At 33.2% G+C, this 27,237-nt stretch overlaps 5 protein-coding genes across 8 annotated transcripts; 4 read left to right on the top strand and 1 right to left on the bottom strand.

Annotated features, from left to right (window-relative positions):
• Window positions 1-675: 675 nt before the first annotated feature.
• On the top strand, window positions 676-4,883 carry LOC141724910 (protein DETOXIFICATION 12-like). Of its 2 annotated transcripts, none has more exons than XM_074527207.1 (7): window positions 676-1,069; window positions 2,389-2,933; window positions 3,043-3,129; window positions 3,218-3,274; window positions 3,505-3,743; window positions 3,896-4,101; window positions 4,665-4,883. In XM_074527207.1, the coding sequence occupies exons 1-7, from the start codon at window positions 806-808 to the stop codon at window positions 4,692-4,694; spliced, it is 1,428 nt and encodes a 475-aa protein (XP_074383308.1). In that variant the 5' UTR covers window positions 676-805; the 3' UTR covers window positions 4,695-4,883. The 2 variants fall into 2 exon arrangements, with proteins under 2 accessions (XP_074383308.1, XP_074383309.1); XM_074527208.1 differs by lacking the exon at window positions 676-1,069 and adding an exon at window positions 1,940-2,082.
• A 211-nt stretch (window positions 4,884-5,094) lies between these two features.
• Window positions 5,095-9,431, top strand: LOC141724909 (protein DETOXIFICATION 12-like). The gene is made up of 7 exons (XM_074527206.1): window positions 5,095-6,140; window positions 6,935-7,479; window positions 7,594-7,680; window positions 7,767-7,823; window positions 8,046-8,284; window positions 8,422-8,627; window positions 8,959-9,431. Exons 1-7 carry the CDS (start codon window positions 5,868-5,870, stop codon window positions 8,986-8,988), a joined length of 1,437 nt encoding a protein of 478 aa, XP_074383307.1. The 5' UTR covers window positions 5,095-5,867; the 3' UTR covers window positions 8,989-9,431.
• A 633-nt stretch (window positions 9,432-10,064) lies between these two features.
• Window positions 10,065-13,342, top strand: LOC141724911 (uncharacterized). The gene is made up of 4 exons (XM_074527209.1): window positions 10,065-10,237; window positions 10,313-10,406; window positions 11,633-11,842; window positions 12,404-13,342. The coding sequence occupies exons 1-4, from the start codon at window positions 10,160-10,162 to the stop codon at window positions 13,111-13,113; spliced, it is 1,092 nt and encodes a 363-aa protein (XP_074383310.1). The 5' UTR covers window positions 10,065-10,159; the 3' UTR covers window positions 13,114-13,342.
• A 5,671-nt stretch (window positions 13,343-19,013) lies between these two features.
• Window positions 19,014-20,622, top strand: LOC141660770 (palmitoyl-acyl carrier protein thioesterase, chloroplastic-like). Its single transcript, XM_074467757.1, has 6 exons — window positions 19,014-19,379; window positions 19,470-19,603; window positions 19,700-19,813; window positions 19,914-20,082; window positions 20,190-20,258; window positions 20,347-20,622. Exons 1-6 carry the CDS (start codon window positions 19,014-19,016, stop codon window positions 20,620-20,622), a joined length of 1,128 nt encoding a protein of 375 aa, XP_074323858.1.
• Window positions 20,623-22,249: 1,627 nt separating this feature from the next.
• LOC141661633 (DNA replication complex GINS protein PSF3-like) lies at window positions 22,250-25,052 on the bottom strand. Of its 3 annotated transcripts, XM_074468646.1 has the most exons (7): window positions 24,892-25,050; window positions 24,532-24,612; window positions 24,372-24,443; window positions 24,195-24,295; window positions 23,775-23,867; window positions 22,656-22,795; window positions 22,251-22,561 (listed from the first exon to the last, which is right to left on the bottom strand). In XM_074468646.1, exons 2-7 carry the CDS (start codon window positions 24,574-24,576, stop codon window positions 22,524-22,526), a joined length of 489 nt encoding a protein of 162 aa, XP_074324747.1. In that variant the 5' UTR covers window positions 24,577-24,612; window positions 24,892-25,050; the 3' UTR covers window positions 22,251-22,523. The 3 variants fall into 3 exon arrangements, with proteins under 3 accessions (XP_074324745.1, XP_074324746.1, XP_074324747.1); XM_074468644.1 differs by having other exon boundaries at window positions 22,250-22,795; window positions 24,892-25,052; XM_074468645.1 differs by having other exon boundaries at window positions 22,250-22,795; window positions 24,961-25,048.
• Between the last annotated feature and the right edge of the window lie 2,185 nt (window positions 25,053-27,237).

The raw sequence follows: 27,237 nt of genomic DNA on the forward strand, positions 1-27,237 counted from the left end.
AAAAGTTTAAACGTAAAAATTTTATTTAGAAAAGATTTTTTAAAAAATATTATGAAATTATATTTTAAAAAAACATTGAAAAGCGTGACAAAAAATAATGTATAAAATTTATATCTTATAAATGTAGGTCACCCAACTGCCTATAGTGAAATTTCTTGAAACCAAAAAGGGTTACATTGTTTAATTTGATGAATTTTAGATTAGGTAAGGGAATTTCAAATTCAAAGGTTTTTGTACTTCCCACAAAATATTGGAACTTAGTTAGAATAGTCACATAACTATCTAATATAAAAATATTAATTACTTACCAAATTTAACTACATAAATATATATAACTATTTAATATAAAAATATTAATTACTTACCAAATTTAACTAAGTAACTTATGGTTATATAGTAATAAACCAAATATAGATTTTTTAATTACCTAAAATATTATATTTATAACTTAATTACAGAAAAATTAAATTTTCTATGTAATCACGTAATTGACAAAATATACGAGCCCTACACACCGTTGTTCTTTGTTTTTTTTGTTGAAATTAAATTTACACAACTAAAAGGTTAAAAAACAAATAATTAATCGAAAGAAATTTCATGCACGGGCCTCACGTATTATTTTATAAATTTATATATTTTTTTTGATTTGATTGTACTGAATAATATAAACAGACCATACATATATAGAGTTTTATATATATCGAGATAGGAGAGGCGGTGGGCGAGTCCATCTTATTCATTTCCGCCGTGACATCCGGCAAAGAAGGGTGGCCGGAGGTGTGAATATCTGGAGCTACACAGCAAGATGGAAGATGGTCTATTAATCAAAAGGAATGATGATGAAGAAAACAAAGAAATAAAGATGGGTTATAGAAACATAACAGGAGTGTTGTTATGGGAAGAGTTGAAAAAGCTGGGTTATATAGCAGGACCAATGGTGGCTGTTACTTTATCAGTTTACTTACTTCAAGTTGTGTCTGTTATGATGGTGGGCCATCTTGGTGAACTTGCTCTTTCTAGCACTTCCATTGCCTTTTCTCTCGCGGGTGTCACTGGTTTTAGTGTCATGGTATGTTACCCTTTTCATTTCTTTTTTATTTTTCGTGACTCTGGTCTAAGCGGGATATACTACTGACTATGGCTATTTAATTTGGTTGGTATATTTATATTTCTCTGTATGTTCTTGTTAGGCAAATATGCAATCTTTGCACGTTGTTTAGTGGCTTTGTTTATTTGTACTGGATGTATTACCTTATTTACTTATAATTTGGTCCATTTATTGATATTTTATTGCTAAAGATAATATTATGAACATGTTTTGTATTAATTGTTGTTTAGTTCATTTTGGGGACTATCTACGGTCTGGGTAAGTAGGTACTATAGAAGTGTAGGTCATGGAAACCTCAATGTTGAGATATAACTGTAAATGAGAGTAAATAATCTGACAGCAAGGAGATTCTATTCTTATGGAACAAACAAAGCTGTTGTGTATTCAAGTGGCTGCTATAAAGATGTATTAAATTTTTAATGTTGGATTTTCTCACATTGGTTGTAAAACGGTTTGGTACTGGTTAACAAGTCTGAGCGAAGTCATCACTCTACGAGCTATTTTTTTGGGATTTAGATACTTGCAATAGCACCCTCACGAGTTGCATGGATTTCCAGTTTGCAATGCATACTTATGGGAAAAAATTTATCAGCCTTTTCAGTTAAAGTATTTTAGAATATGGAGAAATTGGTTAATTATATCTGAACTTTTGTGGAAGATGATATAAGTTTCACTTGTTAAACACAATGTGCTGGTATACTAGCCGTCAGTCAACACTAACTTAGAATATTCAAAGAGGCACCAAGTGGTTCTCGTTATTTGCAGTGGAATTTGTTTGGTAATTAAATTGCATCTCTATTTTTTCTTTCTTGACTTGAATCTGGAAATTGACACTATATAAGTTTTACAATACTATCTATGATATTTCAGTCAAATGCAATAGACTATTGACAAATAATTTCTTAATTTTAGCACAATGATGATCAATTGCAATTCATTCTTCCACTAGATTACTGTTCATTGTCTTTGCCAAGGTCAGTGAAGATTGGACAAATGGTCGGATGATATCCATAAAAGAAATTATGTATATCCTGCATATAATTGTATCTAGCTACGTTTCTATATATATTAAGCACCGGTAGTTTTAGTAGCACTAAATTCTGAATTAACCTGGAGTGTCAAAGACTCAAAAGGGGCATGAAACTCGCGTTAGGTGTTATTGTAAAAGCATAGCTAATTACAATATATATACTACTTTGAGTTCAATCTTTATGTCATAATTTTTGTTTGTATGTATTTTACCTTTGTAGATAATATAGTTACTTTGCTCTTTGAAACAGCAAGGAATGGCTAGTGCTTTAGAAACTTTATGCGGGCAGGCTTATGGAGCTGGGCAGTACGAAAAGCTTGGAATTCAAACTTACACTGCTATCTTATGCCTCGTAATAGTCTGTGTCCCTCTTTCTGTGTTATGGGTAAATATGGGCTATATACTAAAATTCATAGGACAGGATCCTATGATTTCACGCGAAGCCGGAAAATTCATAATGTGGCTTATTCCTTCCCTATTTGGTTATGCAACTCTTCAACCACTTGTTCGGTACTTTCAAATGCAAAGTTTTATCCTTCCTTTGCTCATAAGCACTGGAATTACCTTTTGTGTACATGTTCCTCTGTGCTGGGTACTGGTATTCAAATCTGGACTAAGTAATGTTGGAGCAGCACTAGCAATAGATATATCCATGTGGCTAAATGTAATGATTCTGGCTGTATTTATAAGATACTCTAGTATTTGTGCAAAAACTCGTGCTCCAGTTTCCATGGAAATTTTTAAAGGGATTAAAGAATTTTTTCTATTTGCCATCCCTTCTGCTTTCATGCTCTGGTAATTTTTCTCTTGCACTCTTTCGTTATTGGTGAAGTTCTTGAAGTATATCTATCAAAGCCTGATTATATACAACAATCTTATGAGGTTTATTTATTCACAAGTGTAGCCTCGAGTGGTGGTCTTTTGAGCTACTTGTCTTGCTCTCAGGGCTTTTACCAAATCCACAGCTGGAAACATCTGTACTGTCTATTTGGTATGTTATGTATCAGCGCATAATAACAAGACGTGTCTTTCTGAGACCAGTATGATGATTTTGTTTTCTTGTACATTTTCTGCAACAGTCTGAACACAATCGCAACCCTCTATGCAATACCGTATGGACTTGGTGCTGGAGTAAGGTTTGTTCTAAACCCTGTCTGATGTAACTTTAATTATTAAATGTAGATGGTTCAGTGATTCCAATCAGCCATTCAATGGTTCTTTATAAACTTTTATCACTACTTGGCAACTTTGAGGGGATGGATATGGGTCTTAGTTTTGGAACTCTTATGTGCCGGGCCTTTGTTATCATTAGATTGAGTTGCCGCTTGATGTTTCATTGAGATATATTGTATATTCCTATTTTCAGCACTAGAGTCTCCAATGAATTAGGGGCTGGAAATCCACAAGGAGCTCGTGTAGCTGTGTTTGTTGTGGTGATTATGGCACTATCAGAGGCAATTATTATAAGTGGAACTATCTTTGCTTGTCAGAACATATTTGGCTACACTTTTAGCAACGAAAAAGAAGTTATTGTTTATGTGACAGATATGGCTCCTCTGATTTGTTTATCTATTATTATGGATAGTCTTCAAGGAGTGTTTTCAGGTTTGATCTTCGATATTTAAAGACTGACTAACTGTTTGCATTAACATGTCGTTTATCCTAATCTCATTCCCTCCCTTTTCCCGCTTTCTTTGATTTTGTGTAAGAGATGATGTCATCTTACATACACTACTTCATTTTATTCTTTATAACAGGTGTTGCTAGGGGATGTGGATGGCAGCATCTTGGGGCTTATGTCAATCTTGCTGCATTCTACCTTTTTGGAATTCCCCTAGCCGCTGCACTGGGATTTTGGGTACAGCTGCGAGGAAAAGGACTATGGATTGGCATACAGGTCGGCGCTGCTCTACAAACAATTTTGCTCTTCATCATTACAGTATGCACAAATTGGGAAATGCAGGTTGGACATTCATCCTACTTTTAGCAAGTGCAGTAACTTGCATAATTTGGTAAATTATAGCAGAAATCACTTTGGCCATGTCAGAGGCATGCAATAATATTACTAAGTATTAGCAACATCCAGGAGGGCCTCCTTACATAAATAAAATGAAGGGTTAATGGATTTAAAAGATAATGTAACAAACTGCAAAAGCAACCCGAATTATATTATCCCTTATGATGATAAAAGAAAAAAGTTTTAAGATTCTTTCTACCTTGTGGTAAATATTAGAATTTATGATTTGTCAGAATTAAAAATAGTTCGCGATATAAAATATTGAATTAACCAAAGGTTCTATCCAAGTAAGTCCACTTTAAATTGAAGTATAAATAAAAATGACTTCTTAAATGATGACCTCTCCGATTCCTTCTGCACTTTCATTAATAGGACAAGCCCAATTCAAGTCGAGCACAGACAGCTTGATCATGTTTTGAGAAACCATAAACATATTTGTAGTTCCAGCACTGTTATGTTTTTAGGGGCTATCTTTTTCCATTTTCAGTTCTTGAGCTTTTAATGTGCAGGCTGTTATGGCAAGGGACAGGTTGCACTAGCAAACAGCTTTAACGGATCTTACCTTACTCATTTTATGTTGTCATAGAAGAAATGTAACACGGGACATGAAAATGAGCACGTCTGGTTTTGTTTCAGAATTATATGTCAGTTGTACTTCTATAGTAACCCTGTATGACGTATGTATTTTGACATGGTGATGAACAAGAAGAGATAGTTTCCAGGGTAAACCAGGCTCGAAATCCCCCTCTTAAAATCTGGACTGAGTTCTGAATGAAAATTTGTGGGGTTTATTAGGCATTCATATTGACTTTTATACATCTATTAACTATAGTGTTTACCGGGATTACAAATCAACATTTGAAGTTGATATTCTTCCCAGACCCTACCTAGAACGTATCATTGGATATATAATTTCAGCTAAAACGATATGTCCAACATCTGAGGCCTGAATATGAAATGTTCTGTTGCAGGGAGTTAAATGATTTTTTACATACTTTAGACTAGTGACGACTTATATTGACAACTTTCATCAATTCGTCCTTTTTCGATATTATTTTCAGTTTTTTGTACATTTAATTGCTCTATACTAAATTTATTCACGTCAATAATTATTCTATATTAATTTATTTCAGTAGGCTTCTAAAATCTCAATAGCACAGGTTTAGTATATTTTATATGATTTGTTATCCTGGATATTTGGTAATTCATTTACTACACAGATTTGGTATCATTGATCCTTCTTTTCATATTCAGTGTTTATGATAATCATTTATTATAAGAAATGTTACTTTTTAAAGTCATTTTTATAATATTCAAACTTTTTTCTGCATTTAGCTTTATATATAATTTATCTTTCATTTTTAATATTTAATTATAATTGTACCAATGAAATTATAATATAAATAAAATATTGTATCATTCGCAATAAAATCTTGTGGAAAAAAGTATTAGATAACCAATGATTATAGTTCCATTTTTAATTTCTTATAAGATTTATTTCCAAAACTAAAGAACATTATCCATATAATTCATGTTCAATCTGTCAAGAATATACCATCTGATTCTAAATTTGAATGCTTTATTATTATCAGATATTCATATTCTTATTATTATTTTTATCTAAAAGTATAAACTAGCTATATATGTACCTACATTGTATGAGCTAAAAAGCAGGCAAAGAAGGGTGGCAACATCTTGAACTACACAGCAAAATGGAAGAGAGACATCTGTTAATCAAAAGAAATAAACATGATGACAATGACATGGATATGAACAAGGGAGGTTTTAGAATAATAACAGGAGTTGTGTTCTGGAGAGAGGTAAAAAAGCTGGCTTATATAGCAGGACCAATGGTGGCTGTCACTTTATCAGTTTACTTGCTTCAAATTGCTTCTGTTATGATGGTGGGACATCTTGGTCAACTTGCTCTTTCTAGTACTTCCATTGCCTTTTCTCTGGCTACTGTCACTGGTTTTAGTGTCATGGTATGTTTTCTTTTTATCTTACACTTGTTATTTAAATTGGTGTTTGCTTTGATAATATTTTTTTAATATTTTTGTGTCTTGTTATTGTGTTTCCGCAAAGGTGCATCTTTACGATTCTGCTTGAAAGGAATTTAGTGCCTTCTTTGTTATTTACTGATATTAATAGCTAAATATAATTTTAATGAGCGAGTTCTCATCATCGCTAGCAAAGTTAGCCATCAGTCAACACTAATATTTAAAGAGGCACCAAGTGAATCTCAGCATGAGCAGGCATCTTGTTTGATAATTAGTGTGTATCTGTTTTCATTTTTTCTTGCCATTAAGCTGAGAATTATAACTACCTAATTTAGAAATATAGTTTGTGATATTTCAGCCAAATACGATAGACTATTTGCAAATAGTTGCTTTTTAGATTTTAGCATAATCAGGATTCATTTGCAATACAGTCTTCCGCTATACTGCTATTTAATTTTCTATGTCCATAAAAAAAATGGGTACATCTCCTGTTAGTGCGTAATCAACTTCGTATCTCAAATTTTGGCTGTAACTAGCTATGTTTCTATGTATTATGAAAATTGGTAAGTCTAGTAACACTAAATTCTGCATATTCCTGGAGTGTCAAAGACTCGGAAAAAGCATGACACTCGCATTAGGTGAACTGCAAACACGTATACTTTTAACTAATAGATAATTAAAATTTAGATACTTGGTTGAGATCAGTCTTTTTTCTGATAATTTTTGTTTGTACATATCCACCTTTGTCAATGATATAGTGAATTTGCTATTTGAAACAGCAAGGATTGGCTAGTGCTTTAGAAACTTTATGCGGGCAGGCTTTTGGAGCTGGGCAATATCAAAAGCTTGGAATTCAAACTTACACTGCTATCTTATGCCTCATAATAGTTTGTTTCCCTCTCTCTGTTTTATGGATTAAGATGGGCTATATACTAAGTTCTCTAGGACAAGATCCTATGATTTCACGTGAAGCTGGAAAATTCTTAATATGGCTTATCCCTTCCCTGTTTGCTTATGCAACTCTTCAACCACTTGTCCGCTACTTTCAAATGCAAAGTTATATCATTCCTTTGCTTATTAGCACATGTATCACCTTTTGTGTACACTTACCTCTCTGCTGGGCACTGGTTTTCAAGTCTGGACTGCATAATATTGGAGCAGCAGTTGCACTAGGTATATCCACGTGGATAAATGTTATAATCCTTGGCATATTTATAAGATACTCAAGTATTTGTGCAAAAACTCTTGCTCCATTTACCATGAATATTTTTAAAGGGATCAAAGAATTCTTTCTTTTTGCCATTCCTTCGGCTTTCATGATCTGGTAACCTTTCTCTTGCACTCTTTCAATGTGGGTAAAGTTCTTGAAATATGTCTTTATCAATATTTCATTCGCATATAATGTTCTTAATGAGGCTTTAATTATTCACAATTGTAGCCTTGAGTGGTGGTCTTTTGAGCTACTTGTCTTGTTATCTGGGCTTTTACCAAATCCACAGCTTGAAACTTCTGTACTGGCTATATGGTATGTCTTGTATCAGCACACAATAACATTATGTGCATTTCTGACACCAGTATGATGATTTTCTTTCCTATTCATTTTCTTAACAGTCTGAACACAATCGCAGCACTCTATGCAATACCGTATGGACTTGGTGCTGGTGTGAGGTTGGTTCTAAACCCTGTCTGATGTTAGTTTGTCAGTTATGTAAATAGTTTAGTAATCTCAATCAGCCATTTTTGGATTTTTTGTAAACTCCTGCACTATTTGGCGACTTTGTGGGGATGGCTACGGGTCTTTGTCATGGAACCCTTATGTAATAGACCTTTTTTTATGAGATTAAATTGCTACTTGTGATATCTAGATATTTTGTATATTCCTTTTTTCAGCACTAGAGTCTCCAACGAATTAGGGGCGGGAAATCCGCAAGGAGCTCGTGTAGCTGTTTTTGTTGTGGTGATTATGGCACTATCAGGGGCAACTATTATAAGTGGAACTATCTTTGTTTGTCGGAATGTATATGGCTATACTTTTAGCAACGAAAAAGAAGTTATTGTTTATGTCACGGATATGGCTCCTCTGATTTGTCTATCAATTATCATGGATAATCTACAAGGTGTCCTTTCAGGTTGGTCTTCGTAATTTAAAGATTGAACAACTATTTTATATTTACATGTTCTATCTCTGTTCCTCTCTTCTCCCACTTACTTCACTTTTGATGATGTCGTCTTGGATACTAATACTTGATTGTTTTCTTTATATCAGGTATTGCTAGAGGATGTGGGTGGCAGCATCTTGGGGCTTATGTCAATCTCGCTGCATTCTACCTTTTTGGGATTCCCATAGCCGCTGCACTGGGATTTTGGTTACAACTGCGAGGAAAAGGACTATGGATTGGCATCCAGGCTGGCGCTGCTCTACAAACAATTTTGCTCTTCATAATTACAGTTTGCACAAATTGGGAAATGCAGGTTGGACGCTCATCCTACTTATAGCAAGTGTAATAACATACATAATTTGTTAGATTTTAATGAATAGTGAGAAAATGCAGAACTCACTTTGGCCATGTTAGATATTACCAAGTACTAGTGACAACCATGAGGTCCTCTTTACATGAATAAGATCAAGGGTTAGTAAATTTAAAAGATGAAGTAACAAAGAAATGGAAATGCAACACGAATTATATTATCCTTATAAATGTGAAAGAAAAAAGTATAAGATTACCATTTGTTACTGGAGCACTTGTAATGTTCTTTTGGATTGTATTTGTCGATTTCAATTCTTAAGGTTTTTATTGTGCAGGCTATTATGGCAAGAGAGAGGCTGCATTAGCAAGCAATGCCAACTCCCAAGCATCGCTAACGGATCTTACCATAGTTTATCGGTTCATGTTATGTAACACCAGAAATGAGGATGAGCGTGTATGTTTTTGCTTAAAGATTTAGTTTCAGCATTGTAAGACATTAGAGAGACAATAGGCCATCCCTGACATTGGCTAGAGAGAGAGCATTAGCTGGTTTTCGACATCAAGTGTCAACATCTCTCTTGTAAGTGAACCTTTTTTTGTACATGATGTAGAAGAAGAGAGGGTTCCATGCCAAAGCAGGCTCCAAATCGCCCTCAAAATTTCACAGCTTAGAGATGTGAGCTAAAGTTCCCAACTGAGTTCTTAAAGATAAACGTGTACGGGTCTCATTATGCATTCTTGTTCATCATGATATTTTATACTTCTTTATTCTGATATATTTGTTGCAGGGGAATTCAGTTTTGTTTTTAATCCAAATTGTTGGATCATGGTCAATGAACAATGTTCTTATACAACCAAAATAGACCATTTCAATATTTGGTGTAGAGGCCTATACAATCTTTAAACCAAAACTATTAAATCAATCAAGACATACAAACAAAAGTTAATTTAGGGAAATGTTAAATCAGAAGCAGATTTTTTATTTTTAAAGCAATTGAGTATGAAATTATTAAATTACTCTTGCCTTAATTTTTTCAAGAGATATATATTGTGAATGCATGGGAAGTTTAATATTTTCACCTTTTTTTTATTCCGGAAATAAAAATCTTGTTCGGTAAATAACGTTTGCCTTAATTGTTTGTGAACCTAATCCCGTATAAATCAGTTTTTTAATAACTTATTTACAGGTATTTGGTTTATTTCGGTTGGTTATGAGTTAAAAAATTTTGTTTTTAGTTGAATCGTTTTGCAATATCATGTCCGTATGCTAAAGAAATTTAAAAAACAATGTAAATATAAATATTATAATATTATAATTTGATTAATAAATTAAAAAAATAAATTTCAAACGATATAATGGCATAGGATATCTTCTAAAGTGAAAAATAAATAAATAAATGTGTTTGACAGTAAATAAAAAGAAAGCTGTTACAGACGTAATAGAAAAGGCCTTATCGAATCTTGACTAGAGTGACTGGGCTGAATCATAAACCCCTAAAGCAAACCCAGAGAGAGAGAGAGAGAGAGAGAGAGAGGATGGGCAAAGCCAAGGAGAAAGAACAGCTGAATCGAATTCTGGGTGTGCATCTTAACAGCATCCACGAAACCCTTCAGGTACTACTTTTATATTCTTGTTTATATCTATATCTGCAATTGGTGTTTGGTTTGATACTGGATGTTATATGATAGGCGTTGGATCAAACTGCTGATTCTTCTCTTGAAAAAGTTAGTTGGGATGATGTTATTAAGATGGGTGAACAAGTTTCCAAACAAGCCACTTTGGGTACCCTCTTTTCTCCTCTTCTTGCTTCCCCTTTTTATACTGTTCTTTGTATTTTCTGCAACTTCTTTCTTATCATAATTTTTATCCAGTTAGCTATCAGGGTTGGTTTTTACTTATTAAACTATGTGCATTACTTTCGTCATTAGCTATAGTTAAATTTTGTGATACATTTGGATATGAATGGAAATTCTCGTGGCCTTTTCTCGATTAAACTATGTAAGCTAAAAATGGTGTCCTTTTATGTTAATTGTTTACTTTTTTTGGAATTAGTTGGTTATCAATCACACATTATACTTTCTTCGATTGCATTTGTTAAATGTATAAGATTCTATTAAGTTTCCCCATACCTTAATGTTAGGGGAGAGTTGTTCATCTAACTTGTTAACTAGAGATTGGTCGAGGAGATGAGTAGATGACATCTGGAACATCATTAGGACCTCCCTTTTTTTGTATTTTGTTAAGTCTCGACTTATTTTCTTTTTGTGTCCCGGCATCTCAGGCGAGGAGAACTGTCTTGTGTTCAAACTCTTTTAGCACTACTGTGGTAAGCTTGATTTTCCCTTGGCGGGTTTCTACGGTGATACACTCTTTATCCTAAATTGGCCCTTTAAGTTTTATTTTTTTTTGTTTGGGGAGGGGCTTAATGTAGATGGTCTACTTAGAGCATCTCTAAGAGTCTTTTAAGTGACATTAAAAATAATATAAAATTTTGGCTCCTAGTAACTTAGTACTCACTCTTAAAACAATTTTTATTATAATTGAAAATACCTTTTATTATTTAGCAAAAAAAAAAGAAAATACCTTTTATTAAAAAAAAGTACAATAGACAGTAGAGAGAAAAAGTGAACTTTATTATAAAATATAATTTAAGAGTGGCCTTAATTTAAAGAGAAAAGAGACCCTCTTTGTTCGAGGACACTAAGAGTCTCTTGAAGCGACATGCTTTTCTTCCTTAAATCTATACTTAAGAGCCAAGATAAAGAGGCTTTTGGAGATGCTTCATTATAAGTTTTAGGAGAGTAGATCATCTAACAAATTGGAATTCGTTATTCTACAAGACTCAATAATAGTTCTGTAATGCAAAAATTGCACTCTGATAAATATCCTTGTAGCACGCGAATAAGCACTAATCTCTTCAATGATTTTGTTTTCGACTTCCTCCTTTAGTCCTTTGTCATATACAATTCGATAGGAAATTGACTAACTTTTCTTTGATTTTTATTCAGTCGGAATGCTGTGTACTGGAGTAGCACCTGAAGTTAAAGCTCTTGAAGAGAACATGGCATCTTACTTTAATATTTTACAGGGCTTTCTTTTGCTTTCTCATGGGAGTACAGTGGGTGCAGGCCCCACTCTTTCTTCCTATGTGAATACATCCAGGAAGCTGGTCATTGATTGCAGTTTTAGGCTGTGGAAGGAGTCCGTTTCAACCTATGGTACTCTTTCTATCCACACGTGCCTACCACACAGAAAGTGATTTGTTTAATGTGTTGTTTCCTTGAGGGAGCACATTCATATGACACTTGCATAGACGTGTAGAGATCTACTCAATAAAAAAATAGGTTATATTGATGTATCACCTGTACATTTTCTTACAGAGAATATATTAAACGTTGAAACTACGTAAATTTCTTCCTGTAGGATATTTTTTGTGGCAGTTATGTTAACTATCAATGACATAATTAGTGACAGACTACTCAAAGCTGTATAGTTTTTATGTCAAGTGAAAAAGAGAGAGGGGGGGGGGATGCAAGGATGAGTATGACATGGTTTTTTGTCTTACAAGTTATTTGAAGCTGTAGACTAATTTTACTTGAAACAAGTTCCTTGACTTCTTAATGTACGTTGGATTGGATCATCATTGAACAACCATCAGAACCAAGTAGATGAGCAGATCTGATATTATTTTAATTTATTTACGGTTGCGTGTACAGTAATTTATGAGGAGCAAACATCTCTGAATACTCATGTATAAATTATAATATTGTCTTGAACAGGATCACACAATCAAGAGCACAAGCGCTCGGTCCCTCAGTTGGTAGGTGCTGTTTGGGATGCATGTACTGCTCTTAAAAAGACTCCCGCAACAAATATCATGGCAATTGGGAGAGCAATTACACAAGTTGCGGTGCCCATGAAAGATGTTCTTCGTGAGATGAAGGAGCTCAAACCTAGTTCCTCTGCTTCTGTGGAAGCTTCTGATGAGGCTTCAGTTAATGAAGAAAGTGAACCCCATGATAGTGAGAATTCGGACGATGGAGATATGGGAAATGATTTGTCACCAGAAGAGATGAAAGTTGCTCAATATGCTGTAGCTGTAGTATCTGACATGCTTGTAGTTTTGAAGGAGCTTATTCGTACTGTTACATTATTTAAAAAGGAAGATCCAGATGGTAGTGATAATTATGTGGATTCCCTAGAGAAACTGTTGAAGCTATGTCAAGGGATAGGTATACAGATAGATGAGCTTGGAGCTTGTCTTTACCCCCCACAAGAACATCCTGCCATTAAGACTGCCTCGGAAAAAATATCGGGCATGATTGATGAAATGCTTGTAGAACTGGAGAGACTCAACGTCCCTCGGGAAAGCTTCATTCAGGCTTGCACTGATTTAAAGAGGTCATTGGGACGACTAGGGTCTGAACTTGATAGCTTCACTGCCACTGAAGTGTTTGCTAAAATTGAGAACCTTGATCTGACCAGTTAGAGAGATTCTTTGTTTCTAGTCTTGGTTTTTTTAGAACCTGCAACTACAAACGCAAACTATTAATCCCATGATATTGTAATACAGTGTCTTCCTGATGCTTTGTGTGAACCGTTTCTTTTGTTTTATTCTAAATTCCAAGTAGTTCTCTGCATCGAGCATTTTCTTTTGCAGAATCTATGTGTAATTGTTAATATTATTCATATGAAATTAAATACGAATATTCATGTTATTTTCAAAGCTACATATATATATTCAGAGCAATCATTATTATAAACATAAAACTGTATATTATATTCTGTTTTATTGAAGCAAACTATGTGATGATCAAAGACAGTTCAGAGTGTCTTTTTTTATATAGAGACCAAACACGTGTAAATATTTTGCAAAGATTGATCCATCGAGAGCACAACGAACTTGTTTAGGAACAGGGTTCAGGGAAAAAAAGAGAAAATTGTTTTGAACATCTATCGTGTAGAAAAAGGCAGAGAAATTATATGTCTTTGCTGCATATGGGGATATTTTTCCGGACAATACTTGAGGGCTGTTTGTCTACAGGCTTATAAGTTACAACTTATGACTTATAAGCCCGTAACAGCTTATACTACTGTTTGTCAACGCAACTTATAAGCTGAATTTATAACTTATAAGCTGATAAGTTGAATGTTAGCAACGACGTACTTTTTCTCAACTTATTATGTTTTTTCATTTTTTTATTAATTTTAGTTTTAAAAAATATATTTGTAAATGTTAATCTAATATAAAATTCACGAATTAAGATAATTATATTTAAAAGTTATTTATTTTAGTTCATGTAAGAAAAAAAAAATTAACTTATAAATAAAATTATCCAAACACTTACATAACTTATAACTTATCACTTATAAGTCACTTATTCATTTTAAGTTATAAACTACTTATTTTAAGATTTCACATACGAAGTACTCGTAATAGCTATCAAAAACCAAACAAAAATTTATATGGGAGTTGGTTAAATATTTACACAGCAAAATTAATTTAATATGTTGAGAGTCAATTAAATATGTACACAGCAAAATTAATTTAATACGTTGAGAGTCAATTAAATATGTATAATATTGTCAAAAAGAAAAATTAAATATGTACAAGAAAAATTAATTAAATAACTACACTTTTATAGGGATGGACAAACTAATATAATTACATGGATTTCACCTCTACTGAACCATCCAAAATTTGAAATTCTTCAAACCTCCAAAAAAAATTACAATGCATAAATAATATAATATTATTATTGTAATCATTATATACATAATATTTTAAAGTAAGACATATAATCTGTATATTTTTATTTTATAATTTTATTAGTAATAAAAGTTAATACTTAATAATCATGTAATGAATTTCAACTTCTCTTTCTCAATCTCAAATTTTATTAATTTATTTATGATGTTAATTTTTTTTACTTTACAAAATTTCCCATTTGTGTTGTTACATGTTCTATTAACATGGTTCAAATTTCAGTGTGTTAATATACATGCAATGTTATATTTGACTACCTATTAATTTAATTTTTCTAAATTTAGTTATTGTATAAATTTAAAATTTTTGAGACCTAGAAAAACCCATCTGATCCAAAAAATTACTATTGACATCGTACACCCTAATTGGTGTAATACCTCGAACAAGAATGTGATGCGTACAAGGTGGTGTTAGTTCTCATGCTCATCCAGTCATGCATGAAGGAAGGTTTCCATGGCTGTGTATTGGCTTCTCATGCATCTGTTTATATAGGAAGTGAAGTTTGTTCAAATATGTTCCATCTTCATTCCACAAATATATGAATATAGTCTTACCAGGATCAATTAGTTTTCTGTTTTCACACATTCTACCGACTCAGGAACTCATTATTTAGTTGCTTCATTCTCTTCTTCTCCCTTTCTTTTTCCAGGCACATTCCAACTTATGGGGACGCATTAATCTTAATATATAGAATCCACTTTTCTGTCAATATATATAGTAGCAAGTAGAAGATTCGACTTCTTCACCCTAGGCAATACCAAGGTAGACCTTATGGTATCAAGTGCATGAAAAAAAGATTCAAAGTTGTGATTTGCTTTGTAATGTTCATCAGATATTCTTTTCACATTCTTCTGATACGTTAGAAATATACCGTTTTAACTCAACTTTTTACCACAGATTCTCTTATTTTGCTGATTCTTTTGTATCCAGCTTCTTTTATAATCCTTTTCATTTAGATGCTTCAATCATATCACAATCATTGAAAACACATTTAACTTTTTTGACCCCTTAGAAAAGTATACCTTTTATATGGTCTTCTAGTAAAACCATGGTAGATACTCATATATCTAATGTTGCTAATTAATTATGTCCAATGCACATTGTACTAGATTCTGTAAATGTTAGAATAGCACTGGAAGTGTCATTTTCTTTTTCCTAGGTATACTCATACTGGGAGTTGAGGACTTGATGATGGCATTTGTGTGTGTATACAGGTCATCTCTTATCATAAACTATCTTACAAGTTAGAATTCTGTATGAAAACTATTTTAGCAAACAAACTTTCTAAGAAACTTATAACAAGTTTCATTTTGTGTTTGTATGATTCATTCGTATGATTTTAGTCGATCTTATATTTGTGAATTACGATTTTTCTGTCAATATATTCCGAAAAGCTTGCTGATGAAACAGCGTGTGTAGTAATTCGTAGGAAAGCAATTGAGGTTAAAAAAGATTGAACTTTCACATCGTAAGAGCATTCTCTTTTGTCACGCCTAGGTATGTACTAGAAGTTTGTATTGAGAATCGTTTTTTCAACATTTTCTTGTTCTATCCTAACATTGGTAGCATATTTCTTGTACCATCTCAAGCTGTCTTGTACCTTAAAACTATGCTTTGTTGTACCTCCTAAAACTTGTAATCATCACTTCCGAGGCATATCAATGTTCTGACCACCAAAAATTGATACATTTTCTTAAGAAAAGTCGACACTCTAATAGTTTACTGAAAGATGGTGATAGTATTTTATTTTATCTTTTAATAATATATGCAGAAGAAGCAGATTTATGTTGTGTGTAAATAAGAAATGAAGATAAGTAACCTCTTTTCTTTGTACAGCTAGCGATCAAAAACTAGAATTGAAAATATCAATTATTTCTCAAGAAAGTACAAGAAACTGAGCTCCCGCTTCTCATCAAAGCTTGTCCGGAAATTTGTTCTAAACATCCCGATGTGAAAAATTGGTAAGAAAAATAACTAAAATAAACAAGATATCAAAAGAACAGGGCTGTCAAAAATATTCGAAAAGTCTGAAAAATCTGCATTCATATCCGAAATAAAACCGATATTATATGTATCTGAAATAAAGCGGATATAGCCATATTCGTATTCGATACTATCCGAATTTGAATAAATATATATTATATTTAAATACTTAAATAATTTAAAATTTATTATACTAAATTTATAGTGTGTGTATGTGTATATATATACATATACATATATATATATATTATGTTTATACAAATTTTATATACATATAAAAAAATCATTTGAGTATAAAAATTTAAAGATAACAATTATATTGAAAAGATAAATAAAATTATTTTTTTAAAAAATTAAAATATGATTAAATCACTTTAACTCTTATTTTAATTTTTAAATATGAACTTTTAATTTTTACTATATTTTTTCATTTTTTTTCAATTTTAAAAATAAAATAAAAAATTTGATTGAAAATCGGATTCAAATTAGGATATTTTCTGTATCCAGATATTATTCGTTGAATCTGGATTCAGATATTATTTTTTAAAAAATTCCAAATTCGGATACGGATATAGGCAGATTTGTATCCAAATTATGACAGCCCTAAAAAAAGAATGATGACCCTTAATATCACAATTTGGAAAAAAAATACCAAAAATCTTACATGCGCGGAAATATGACTCTTTCCCTTTGTATCACTTAGAAACGCAAAAAAAATTGTGTTTCTTGTCCAAAACCAAAAGCACAAGTTTTTGTAGCACAAGATCAAACACAGTCTGAGTGATCTTGTTGTATTTGTGTTTACGAGTACTTTAATACATACAGTGAAATTTTTATATTTAATACTAATACGAAATTAAAGATATTAACAATAAAAAACGTGCATTGACAAACGTGTCCGACACAAATGGGAAAAGTATTTAGGGACAGAGGGAGTAACACCCAAGCCCACAACCAAATGTGTATCGGACCCAACAACCCATCACATGTCAGTCCGAAAAAGCTAGCAATTTGGTACACATCGGTTGTTGACTTGTATCTATAAATGACCTAATACTCTTATTCTTATCGACGTGTGATGTTACAAACACCCCCTCTTATAGGATCGGCGTCATTGTCGATCTCACAAATACACATACGGAACTCGGGCAGTGCCTCTACACTTCCGGTCGGGCAGAGCTCTGATACCATTTATAATACCCAAGCCCACAACCGAATGTGTATCGGGCTCAACAACCCACCACCACGTCGGTCTGAAAAAGCTAGCGATTTGGTACACATTAGTTGTTGACTTGTATCCATAAAGGACATTAATACTCTTATTCTTATCGATGTGGGATGTTACAAACACCTCGTTCTTATAGGATCGACGTCCTTGTCGATCTCACAAACACACATACGGCACCCGGGCAAAACTCTGATACCATTAATAACATCCAAACCCATAACCGAATGTGTATCGGACACAACAACCCACCACAGGTCAGTCCGAAAAAGCTAGCGATTTGGTACACATTAGTTGTTGACTTGTATCTATAAAGGACACTAATACTCTTATTCTTATCGATGTGGCATATTTCAAAATAGCATGGCCCGGTTCGATTCGGCCGCGAGCCTCAACGTGTCACATATTTTTCAAAAAAATCTGACTCAGTCCGATCCGGTAAAAACCTGAATTTAAACCCGTCCGATCCGGATTTAAGCCCGATCTGCACAAAAACTCGGTCCGATTCGGATAAAAGCCCAGCCCGACTCGATCCAGCCCGATAAAAATTCAAATTTTATGGTGATTTTTAATAAATATTCAAAAAGAACTTTGAAAAAAATTATGTCCGGTTGAAATTTATTTTATAATTGAAACTCTTTAAAGAAACAATATTTACTCATCTTTTATTTATACGTGAACAGTTTTTGGTAATATTAAAATTGAATTCTTGAAATGTAAGTTTTAAATTCTAATCTATTCAGAGATATAATAGAAACAAGGAACAATTTGTTTTAAAGTTTATTTAAGAGTGTGCAAATATAAATAAAAATCTAAATTTACAAATATAATTAAAAAAACTGAAAATTGTATATTATAACAAAAAATAATTGAAATTATTAATTGGTTTTGATAATAATAAATGATCCGGCCCGACCCGATTCGCGGGCCTAAACGGGCCGGTTAAATTTAGAAGTTTCTGACTATTGTGCTAATCTGCATCACTGTTTTGGAAGTTTACTAGTTAAAACCAAAATAAGTTCATACTTCATAGTTGATACTGCTGAAAGTTTTTTACTGCATACCAATTATCCAAGAAACACCAACAACTATTGTGCCTTTCTTGGTTGGACCAACACCAACCCAACCGCGATTTTCGAATTATTCTGAAGAGTGGCTGAGAGCATTGAAGTGTCTGAATGACGTTGAGTTGTTCACTTTAAAACTCACAAATCTGTACGCCACACTGACCTCTTTTGTCTTCTTCAATCAAATGTCAAATGTCGATTACAACTAAAACGGCATTGCAATTCATCAACAAAAAAATCCAGCATTTTTTTCTTGTGTGTGTCATTAGTATTTACTCTTTACATATAAAAACAATGAAAACACCAGGCTCATTTCCTCACTCTTTCCACAAAATTAAAAGATAAAAATGGCTGCTTCTTTTGTCTCCTATCATGCTTGCTACAATATCAGTTACTCTATAGCTAAGCATAGTCAATATCTAAGCAACTTAAAACTGCCAAAACTAGATATCAGCAGAAATGGCAGCACAACTACTTTTACAAAGTTAAATGCTGCAACTGTTTCCTCTATTACTCAAGTCACTGAAAATGTCATCACAAAAAAGGAACAAACACGCCAGAATATTCCGACAATTAAGCAGTTTATCGATCCTCATCGTCAAGGGCTCATCATTGGTGATGGTGTTACATATAGACAGACAGTAGTTATTCGGTCTTGTGAAGTTGGGCCAGACAAAACTGCAACATTGGAGAGCATCCTTAACCTTCTTCAGGTAAAACTAGTTTCCTGGCAACACGCTAATACTAAGTCATTCGTTCGCGTACACATCCAAAAATATGATTGGAAACTGATAATTTTGCAGGAAACAGCATTGAATCATGTGTGGATGTCAGGACTTCTCGGGGATGGATTTGGTGCTACACATGGAATGACAAGAAACAATCTAATGTGGGTTGTCTCAAGAATGCAGTTCAAAGTGGATCATTTCCCAATATGGTACCTCAAGTTTGAACATCTCAACTTCTGATTTATGCAAATTTGAGTTGGAGTTGTTAATGGGTACTGATATGCATTTGTTGAACTGTTGTACAGGGGAGAAGTCTTAAAACTTGACACCTGGGTTGGAGCATCAGGGAAACATGGTATGCGAAGAGACTGGGAACTTAGATCACAGGCCACAGGAGTTGTATATGCACGTGCAACAAGGTATATAATATGAGAGATTAAGATCTTCAAATTACTTTTCTGTTGTCTTCAGAGATTACTTATATCACTTCAATTAAGTAATGATTTGGAGATGAAACAGTACATGGGTAATGATGAACCAGAAGACAAGACGCCTCTCAAAAATGCCCGACGAGGTGAGGGCGGAGATATCACCATGGTTTACGAAGAAGCAAACAATTACAGAAGATACTCCCGAGAAGATAAAGAAGTTAGATGACACTGCAAAACATGCCACCTCAAGTTTACAGGTAATATATTTATTAAAACATTCTATCTACATAACCTTCAGTAATATATATTGGGATATGCAGCTATAAGAAAATGTATGCTGATATTTCAGTTTTTTAATTTATAGCCAAAGAGGAGTGATTTGGACATGAACCACCATGTAAACAATGTCAAGTACGTAGGATGGTTGCTAGAGGTAAGACAACATCAAATGATTTTTGTTGTAAAATAAATATTTTTGAAGAACAGAAGCTGATTAAATCATGTTATTCATTCTTTTTCAGGCAATGCCAGATAAGTTCATGGACGAGCAGCAGCTGTCTGATATCATACTAGAATACAGGAGAGAATGCGGAAGTTCAGATATCATTCAATCTCTTTCGGAACCTGATGAAGATAACAGCATAAGCGACGAAAGTTCGGGCTCCTTGAAGGGAATGCAGTTAAAGTATACACATATTCTACAAACAAAAGGAGAAGTTAAGAAAGAGGAGATTGTTAGAGCAAGGACCACATGGAGGAAGAAAAAACATTCTAATATCCAATTTCCTATGTATTAAATTGTATTTATTTATTTGTGTTTAATATATTAACTTAGGTGATCTATAAATACTTGAACAGCTAAACCCCCCGGCAATTTGTTTAATATATTAACTTAGGCGTTCATGAGAAATGTCGGGACTTATTTACAAACAAAATGCTTTTCAAATAATCAAACAATACAATATAAGTTATCTCTTATCTATATTCTAGTAAACTAATAAGTACCCTTTACGTCTTATTATTTTCCAGTGCATACTTTATTAGAATGATGCATTATAATAAAATGAAGTATGAACTTCGTCAACGATAACATCTTTTAGTTATTTAAGTACTATTTAGTCATCTTTAACTTGAAGTTTTTTTAAAAAAAAAACTTTTAAACTTATAAGCAGTATTGTAAAAATCGCCGATGTTGACATTAATCGTCAATCGGCAGGCCACGATCAATTTCTGCATAATCGGCTGAAAATACGTTTTTGGCAAAATCGGGTCAAAATCCGGTCAAACTCGGACCAAAATCGGGTAAAAGTTGAAAAATCGGGTCATTTTTAATCAGATCTTCGAAACTCACCAATTAACAACCCAAATTAACGCTTAACATATGCTTGTCTGTACATACATATACATATATATGTACTGATCAATTGATTGTAATGATATGAGTATATAAATAGAATATTGAGACTAAGTTGATTTCGTTGCATAAGAATGAACGAACCGGTGATTTTAAATGGTAGCAATGGATGGTTAGTGGAGGCGATTGAGGAAGAAGATTAAAGCGTTAGTGGCGTGTGTAAAAATTAACCTAATGATCACTCAAACTGGACTTATATCTATTAGAGTCACGGGCCATAAGCATGCAAGTCCAATGGGCCATATTTTTGAAGGCCCAAATGTTGTTCAAAATAACAAATACTCTAATTTGTGTATAAAAATATTAATTATATTTTAATAATATGAAATGGACACGATTAATACTCCGATTAATCATTCCATTTAATCCCCGATTTACCGATTAATCGCTAATTGGTACCTCAACCCGATTAGACCCGATTACCGATTTTTACAACATTAGTAAGTACGGTACAAACAGAAAACCAGAGAACTAATCAAAGGAATGCGTTCAATTGTCAACAAGTAGGAGTTCACTTCAAACATGAAGGTTCTTTTTGAAGGACGAGAAGTTAATAATCACCAACTGAACACCTGGGGGTTATAATATGAATGCGTGCAATTGTCAATAAAAGTGGGATTCGAATATGAATTCATTCCGGTGGTACCACGGAGAATGGCCAGTTCTGCTTGTTCTATCTTCTTCATTTGTGTTCATCTACTTGCAGTGTTCTCCCTGTTTAATATACTCTTTTTTCCCACTTTCACCAAACGTAGATGTTCCTGAGATTACTACTTGTGCTATACAATCCAAACTATACCCAACTACTGGTCACTGGATTCAAATAGTGGCATTATTGCAACACGGTTAATTTTCTTCAATTTTTGTTTGCCAATGCTTATCTAACTAAATTTAACTTTATGTATACAACCAGTTTCAACAATTAATATTTTGTAGGCCGTAAGACTACCAAAATTAAAGAAATTTGTTGATTCTGCACAATCAAAATTCTAAAACATCCTATGCTTCAGTCATCAGATGAAATGTATATAGTAGCACATATTTTCATTTCACAGGAACATCTTAATCAAATAAGATTATGGTAAATTTGAATTACAAATCTTCGCCAGGAGAATAATCTATTGCCAAGTCATAACTAATCTCCTGCCCTATATATAGCTTATATACATATCTCTAAGCTTCCAAGTACATAAAAAAATCCAAGCTAATTACCTATTTAATTGCCTTCCTTTTTCTCCCGAGAACAGAATCTTTCTGAAATCTGGGGCCACCCATCCGCCACTTCTATAATGCAGTGGCAGAGGACTGAGCTGCCTTGTACACTTCACCGTAAATAGTATTTACATGAATGACATTGTTTCTGCTATATTGGTTATATAAGAGAACTATGGAAACAAACAAGTTCAAAATTCTTACATTTAACTTCTTCTTCTGTTAGAAGGCTCAAGAATTTTGGAGCCACTTCAAATGCTGCAGTATGAGCTTTGATCAATACTTCCTTGTACCTGGTTCTAAATGCAATCAGAAGAACAAGTCCTATGGTCTTATCTCCAACCCTATCCATTGCAAGAAGGGAACCACAGTGAGAAACCAAGGCCCGGGTAATAAACATCAGAATGGATACTGAAAATGTGATAAAACACAGCATAACCATCTTCATTGCGAAGAAAGTAAAAATACAGAAGTTCAGAAAATGCCCTGCTTTAGATTATAGAATATAATTTAAATCTCCTAGGATGATGTAAGATAATATTTAAGTTCTGGAAAAGAGAATCGAGGTCTTTATTAAGCTCATCTTCGAGTCAATTTTTGCTAAGGAAAGATGAAAACAAAAGAGATAAGCCCAGGAGAAATCAAGTTGTAAGGTGCTAAATTACCTGCTTCATGCTTCGTCATAATTATTTGTACTTTTCAACAAGACCTGGTTACAATACTAATAGTATCTTGAACAGCTTTGCTGTTACATGCTCAAAAACTCAGAATTGTAAACAATATATATTCACCGTACCTAGTACTTATACGGACCAGGCAACTCACATTTTAAATAACTTGCAAAATAATTGCAATAACTGTTATGAAATACACTTTTGAGATATATGGCAAGTCAAAAATCTCGTATAAGAATTCTCTAACAACCATTTCCATTTATTTTTATACTGAACATCACGCAGACTCCACTAGGGCATAAAAGTTACCTTCCTCATTCATCCCCAATGATATTTCTTTTCTAAATATTATTTCATAAAATGGTCATCTCAAGCACTAATACCTTGTCCAGGTAATTACCCAAATATATTAGGGAGTGCTTGTGCCATTTCCAAAAAGATACCAAAAAACATCATCAAGAAAAAGAACATACATTACACTATTAAGATATTATATGACTAGAGTTTGTAGGAAAGAGTTATATGTTTTAGCCTGGCCTTCTAATTTTCATTAAGATCAGCAATAATTCTAGTTCAAAAATTAACAACACACACAGGCACTGTAATCTGTGATTAAACAATCTCTAATATATCACGAAGGAAAACTTACAGTGGTGCTATCTTGTATCCTAACTCATAAAAATGTGGACAACGATTCCTTAGATCCACATGTGCAGCATCAGCATCAATTTCCTTGCGTGTTCTGAAAAATAATAACATTTTATAATTTCATATCAATGTGATATAGCAATAAATCACATCTTCCATATCATGGAAAGTTGGAGACGCCAATGAATAACGTCTTGAAACTATAACAGTACATAACAGATACAAAAGTTGGAAACATCTTAGACCTCAGAAGTCATGTTGCGAGTGTTTGTCATTGCAAAAACAGGTTCTCACTCTTCTAGGACGGGTCTAATTTGATATGACAAATCTTAATATACAAACTATAAAAAGGAATACCGGTCAAGAATTTAATAAAATACTATGAATACACCCAACATTGTCACAGCATTACAGCATTCACCTTTTATTAAAACAAGGAGGGACGTTAACTGATACTGCCTGTCTCAAATGTAGTTCTCGGGCAAACCAGAACGTTAACTCTACCTTAGAACCTGGTTCTACCTGCAGTATAGAAACTCCACAATCAAATATCAATGATAAAACCTCTTTTCACTAAAAAAAACCACAAAAGTATTACCTTATTCGTGTCATCGGTAGAATCAAATAGGCCAACTCCATTAGTAGCCTCTCGGAAAATAGCTGGTACAAGCTGCATTCAAATACATATACTTGATAAAACTCAATTCCACAACCCTAAGAATAATCGAAAACATCGAGCACAACCGGAATTGTCTAACCTCATCTTCTGCTAAAATATCATAAATGTCATAATAATTAGCCATCCCTGGGATAGCCCTGTGTTCTCTAATAATCTTCCTCTGCAGTGCAAATAGCCAAAATAATTATGCAAGTTAATCGATGTTTTTAATTGTAAATTTTGAGCTTGAATTTCACATTAATAATTCAGATCCAACAGCAAACCCTAGAGAAGAAAACAGTATGTAAAAGCTGCAATTATATGTAATAAACAGTTTTAAAAAACTATGAAGATTAGACTTAAGAAATGAAAAGTTGAAAGTAGCAAGAGAAGCATAAAATTGTATTAGCAATAAATTAGGGGAAAATATCAAAAACAATTGAGAAAAATTGTGGATTACCTGTTGGGGAAGTTGAAGAGAGGGGAAGATTAATTTTATATAAATAAGCACCAAGTGTGCGAGTCTTACAATTACAAGCCTTCACTCCAGGAGATAGATCGCTCGCAGATGAACTCTCGGCTCCGTATGCATCTAAATATTTCAAATTTCAATTTTTTCGTTTTTGCTTTGCCGCCGGGAGGCGCTAAAATCAAATACTCTAATTTTTTTTAATATTAATTAAGTAATTTGATAAAAAAAAAAAGTCTAGGGGCATACATGGGATGGTTGCACAATCCATATTCAGACACGAAAATTTTATCCATGCCCGAATATCCGAAAATGAATATCTGAATCCGATCCATCAGATTTCGGATCAGATTCGGGTATACATACCCGAAATACGAACCCGAAATTTGAAAATCTGTATAATTATTGTTGTAAGTGCTTGGAATCGAAAACACGACTTGCATATAAAGAGTTTTAACGTGTCATTTTCAACAACTTCACCACATCATTAATTGTGTTATTATATGTATGCTAATATTTAAAAAATCAATTCAATTGATATCCAAATTTTTAGATTAATCACTAAAAGATGTTTTGTTAATCTTATAAAACTTATCACCCGTTTAAATAAATGAATAATTATATTTCATTAAACTTTATATTAGTTAATTTTTAACATAAATATAAAAATATATGTTCTAAAAATTATATTATAATATGTATAATATATATTATATAATATATATAATATTATAATCTGTAATATATAAACTTCTAATATTATATATATATATTATATATATATATATATAATAATTTGGGATTTTTTCGAATTTCGGGTTCGGATAGAGTGTCGGATTTCGGATCGGTATACCTAATATCCAAATCCAAATCCAAAAAATTTCAGGTTTAAAAATTAAATCGATATCCAAATCCAAATCCAAAAAATCAGGTTCGGTAAATTCTAAATTTCGGATTTCAGATCGGGTATCCGTCAGATCGGATTATTTTGTCATCCCTCCTCATACCCCGCGATAAAAAAAATACCATGAGGTGCTGACCAAATTTAATATATAATCTAAACAATATTAATATAATATTATGAATCAAAGTTTGATTACATCTCACACGTTTTCCTAAAAAAAAGACAAGTATATAATTTTCTTCGGACCATTTCTTTGACTTCAAGTATCATAATTTCAGCAGTTTTTTGATGATACTTTGGATCATGAACTCGGAAATTCCTTTCCTTCTAGATTATATAAATCATTACTGAATACATCAAATACGCCACAATTTTGGTGATATTGGTTGTCACTCCAACTATAAGATTTCTTTGCAGAATGTCATTTCAATTCCGAGAAACGGGCCAATGCATATTTATTAGAATCATGGCATTCAAGAAAGAGGTGGTGTGCTGAATCCGAATGATTAGAGCATAAAACACAAGTTCCATCAGTCCGCATTCCAAAATTCAGGATCCTATTTTTGGTTAGTAACCTACCTTTTAGCATGAGTCCAAGGGTGAAAGAGCAGTTAGGAATGGAAGCTTTCCAGATATAAGGTAACCAAGGTAGAGGGGTTCTCGGTTGATGTGTTGTCCAGTTGATTGTAGAGAAACTTACTTGATTTTGGTGAATGTCATCCCAAGTTATATGGTCAGAGTCATGTACAGGAATGGTAGACAAGATATGTCTAACCTCAATAGCAAAAAGTTGATTAATGCCAAAATCCCTCTAATGCCTGCCTTCCATAATTTCTCACACTTCCAAATTTTCTCTCGTATCTATAATCAAAGCAATTAAGAGGTCAAATCGCACTGAAAGGGGGTTAATCATTGAGCAGTGGATCATGCCGGAGAAGAAATCTCGAATTTCGTCTTACAAAAAATTTGAGGTATTGGAGGACTTATTCTCGTGCATTGAGAATTTTCCTGGTGTTTCAGGGACATTTATATGGGATAGAAGCAGTCCATAATTTTTTTTCTTTAGCAGGCGTCGGAGAATACATTTACTCCATAAAGTATAGTTCCCTGGTTTAACTAACTTTCATACTTGGTAGAAAATGGCAGCTCTATTAGTTTATACCGGATCACGGATGCCTAGTCCACCCTCGTATTTTGGGGCACAAAAATCTTCCCATGAGACATTATGCATAATTTTGGAGTCATGTTTTCCTCCCCGTAGAAAGTTAGACATAATCGAGCGAGTTTCTTCAAAAAATTTTGATACAGGGATAAGTACATACAAAAAAAAATGAATACCAAACATCACAGATTTAAGAAGTAGCAGACTGCCTGCTCTACTTAAGAATTTACAGGTCAAGATATCGATTCGATTACAAAGTCTCATAACCAGA

This window comes from Apium graveolens, chromosome 5 (genome assembly GCF_009905375.1).
Source record: "Apium graveolens cultivar Ventura chromosome 5, ASM990537v1, whole genome shotgun sequence".
NCBI classification, from domain to species: Eukaryota; Viridiplantae; Streptophyta; class Magnoliopsida; order Apiales; family Apiaceae; genus Apium; species Apium graveolens.

Bases quoted from the DNA above. Each gene is read 5' to 3' on its own strand.
- LOC141724910 (XM_074527207.1), top strand. From the start codon at position 806: ATGGAAGATGGTCTATTAATCAAAAGGAATGATGATGAAGAAAACAAA. The intron at 1,070-2,388 runs GTATGTTACCCT...TCTTTGAAACAG, and splicing joins TCACTGGTTTTAGTGTCATG to CAAGGAATGGCTAGTGCTTT. The intron at 3,275-3,504 runs GTTTGTTCTAAA...TCCTATTTTCAG, and splicing joins GGACTTGGTGCTGGAGTAAG to CACTAGAGTCTCCAATGAAT.
- LOC141724909 (XM_074527206.1), top strand. From the start codon at position 5,868: ATGGAAGAGAGACATCTGTTAATCAAAAGAAATAAACATGATGACAAT. The intron at 6,141-6,934 runs GTATGTTTTCTT...TATTTGAAACAG, and splicing joins TCACTGGTTTTAGTGTCATG to CAAGGATTGGCTAGTGCTTT. The intron at 7,824-8,045 runs GTTGGTTCTAAA...TCCTTTTTTCAG, and splicing joins GGACTTGGTGCTGGTGTGAG to CACTAGAGTCTCCAACGAAT.
- LOC141724911 (XM_074527209.1), top strand. From the start codon at position 10,160: ATGGGCAAAGCCAAGGAGAAAGAACAGCTGAATCGAATTCTGGGTGTG. The intron at 10,407-11,632 runs GTACCCTCTTTT...ATTTTTATTCAG, and splicing joins TTCCAAACAAGCCACTTTGG to TCGGAATGCTGTGTACTGGA. The intron at 11,843-12,403 runs GTACTCTTTCTA...TGTCTTGAACAG, and splicing joins GGAGTCCGTTTCAACCTATG to GATCACACAATCAAGAGCAC.
- LOC141660770 (XM_074467757.1), top strand. From the start codon at position 19,014: ATGGCTGCTTCTTTTGTCTCCTATCATGCTTGCTACAATATCAGTTAC. The intron at 19,604-19,699 runs GTACCTCAAGTT...ACTGTTGTACAG, and splicing joins GTGGATCATTTCCCAATATG to GGGAGAAGTCTTAAAACTTG. The intron at 20,259-20,346 runs GTAAGACAACAT...ATTCTTTTTCAG, and splicing joins ACGTAGGATGGTTGCTAGAG to GCAATGCCAGATAAGTTCAT.
- LOC141661633 (XM_074468644.1), bottom strand. From the start codon at position 24,576: ATGGCTAATTATTATGACATTTATGATATTTTAGCAGAAGATGAG. The intron at 24,296-24,371 runs GTAATACTTTTG...TCTATACTGCAG, and splicing joins CTACCGATGACACGAATAAG to GTAGAACCAGGTTCTAAGGT. The intron at 22,796-23,774 runs GTAAGTTTTCCT...TGCAATGGATAG, and splicing joins GGATACAAGATAGCACCACT to GGTTGGAGATAAGACCATAG.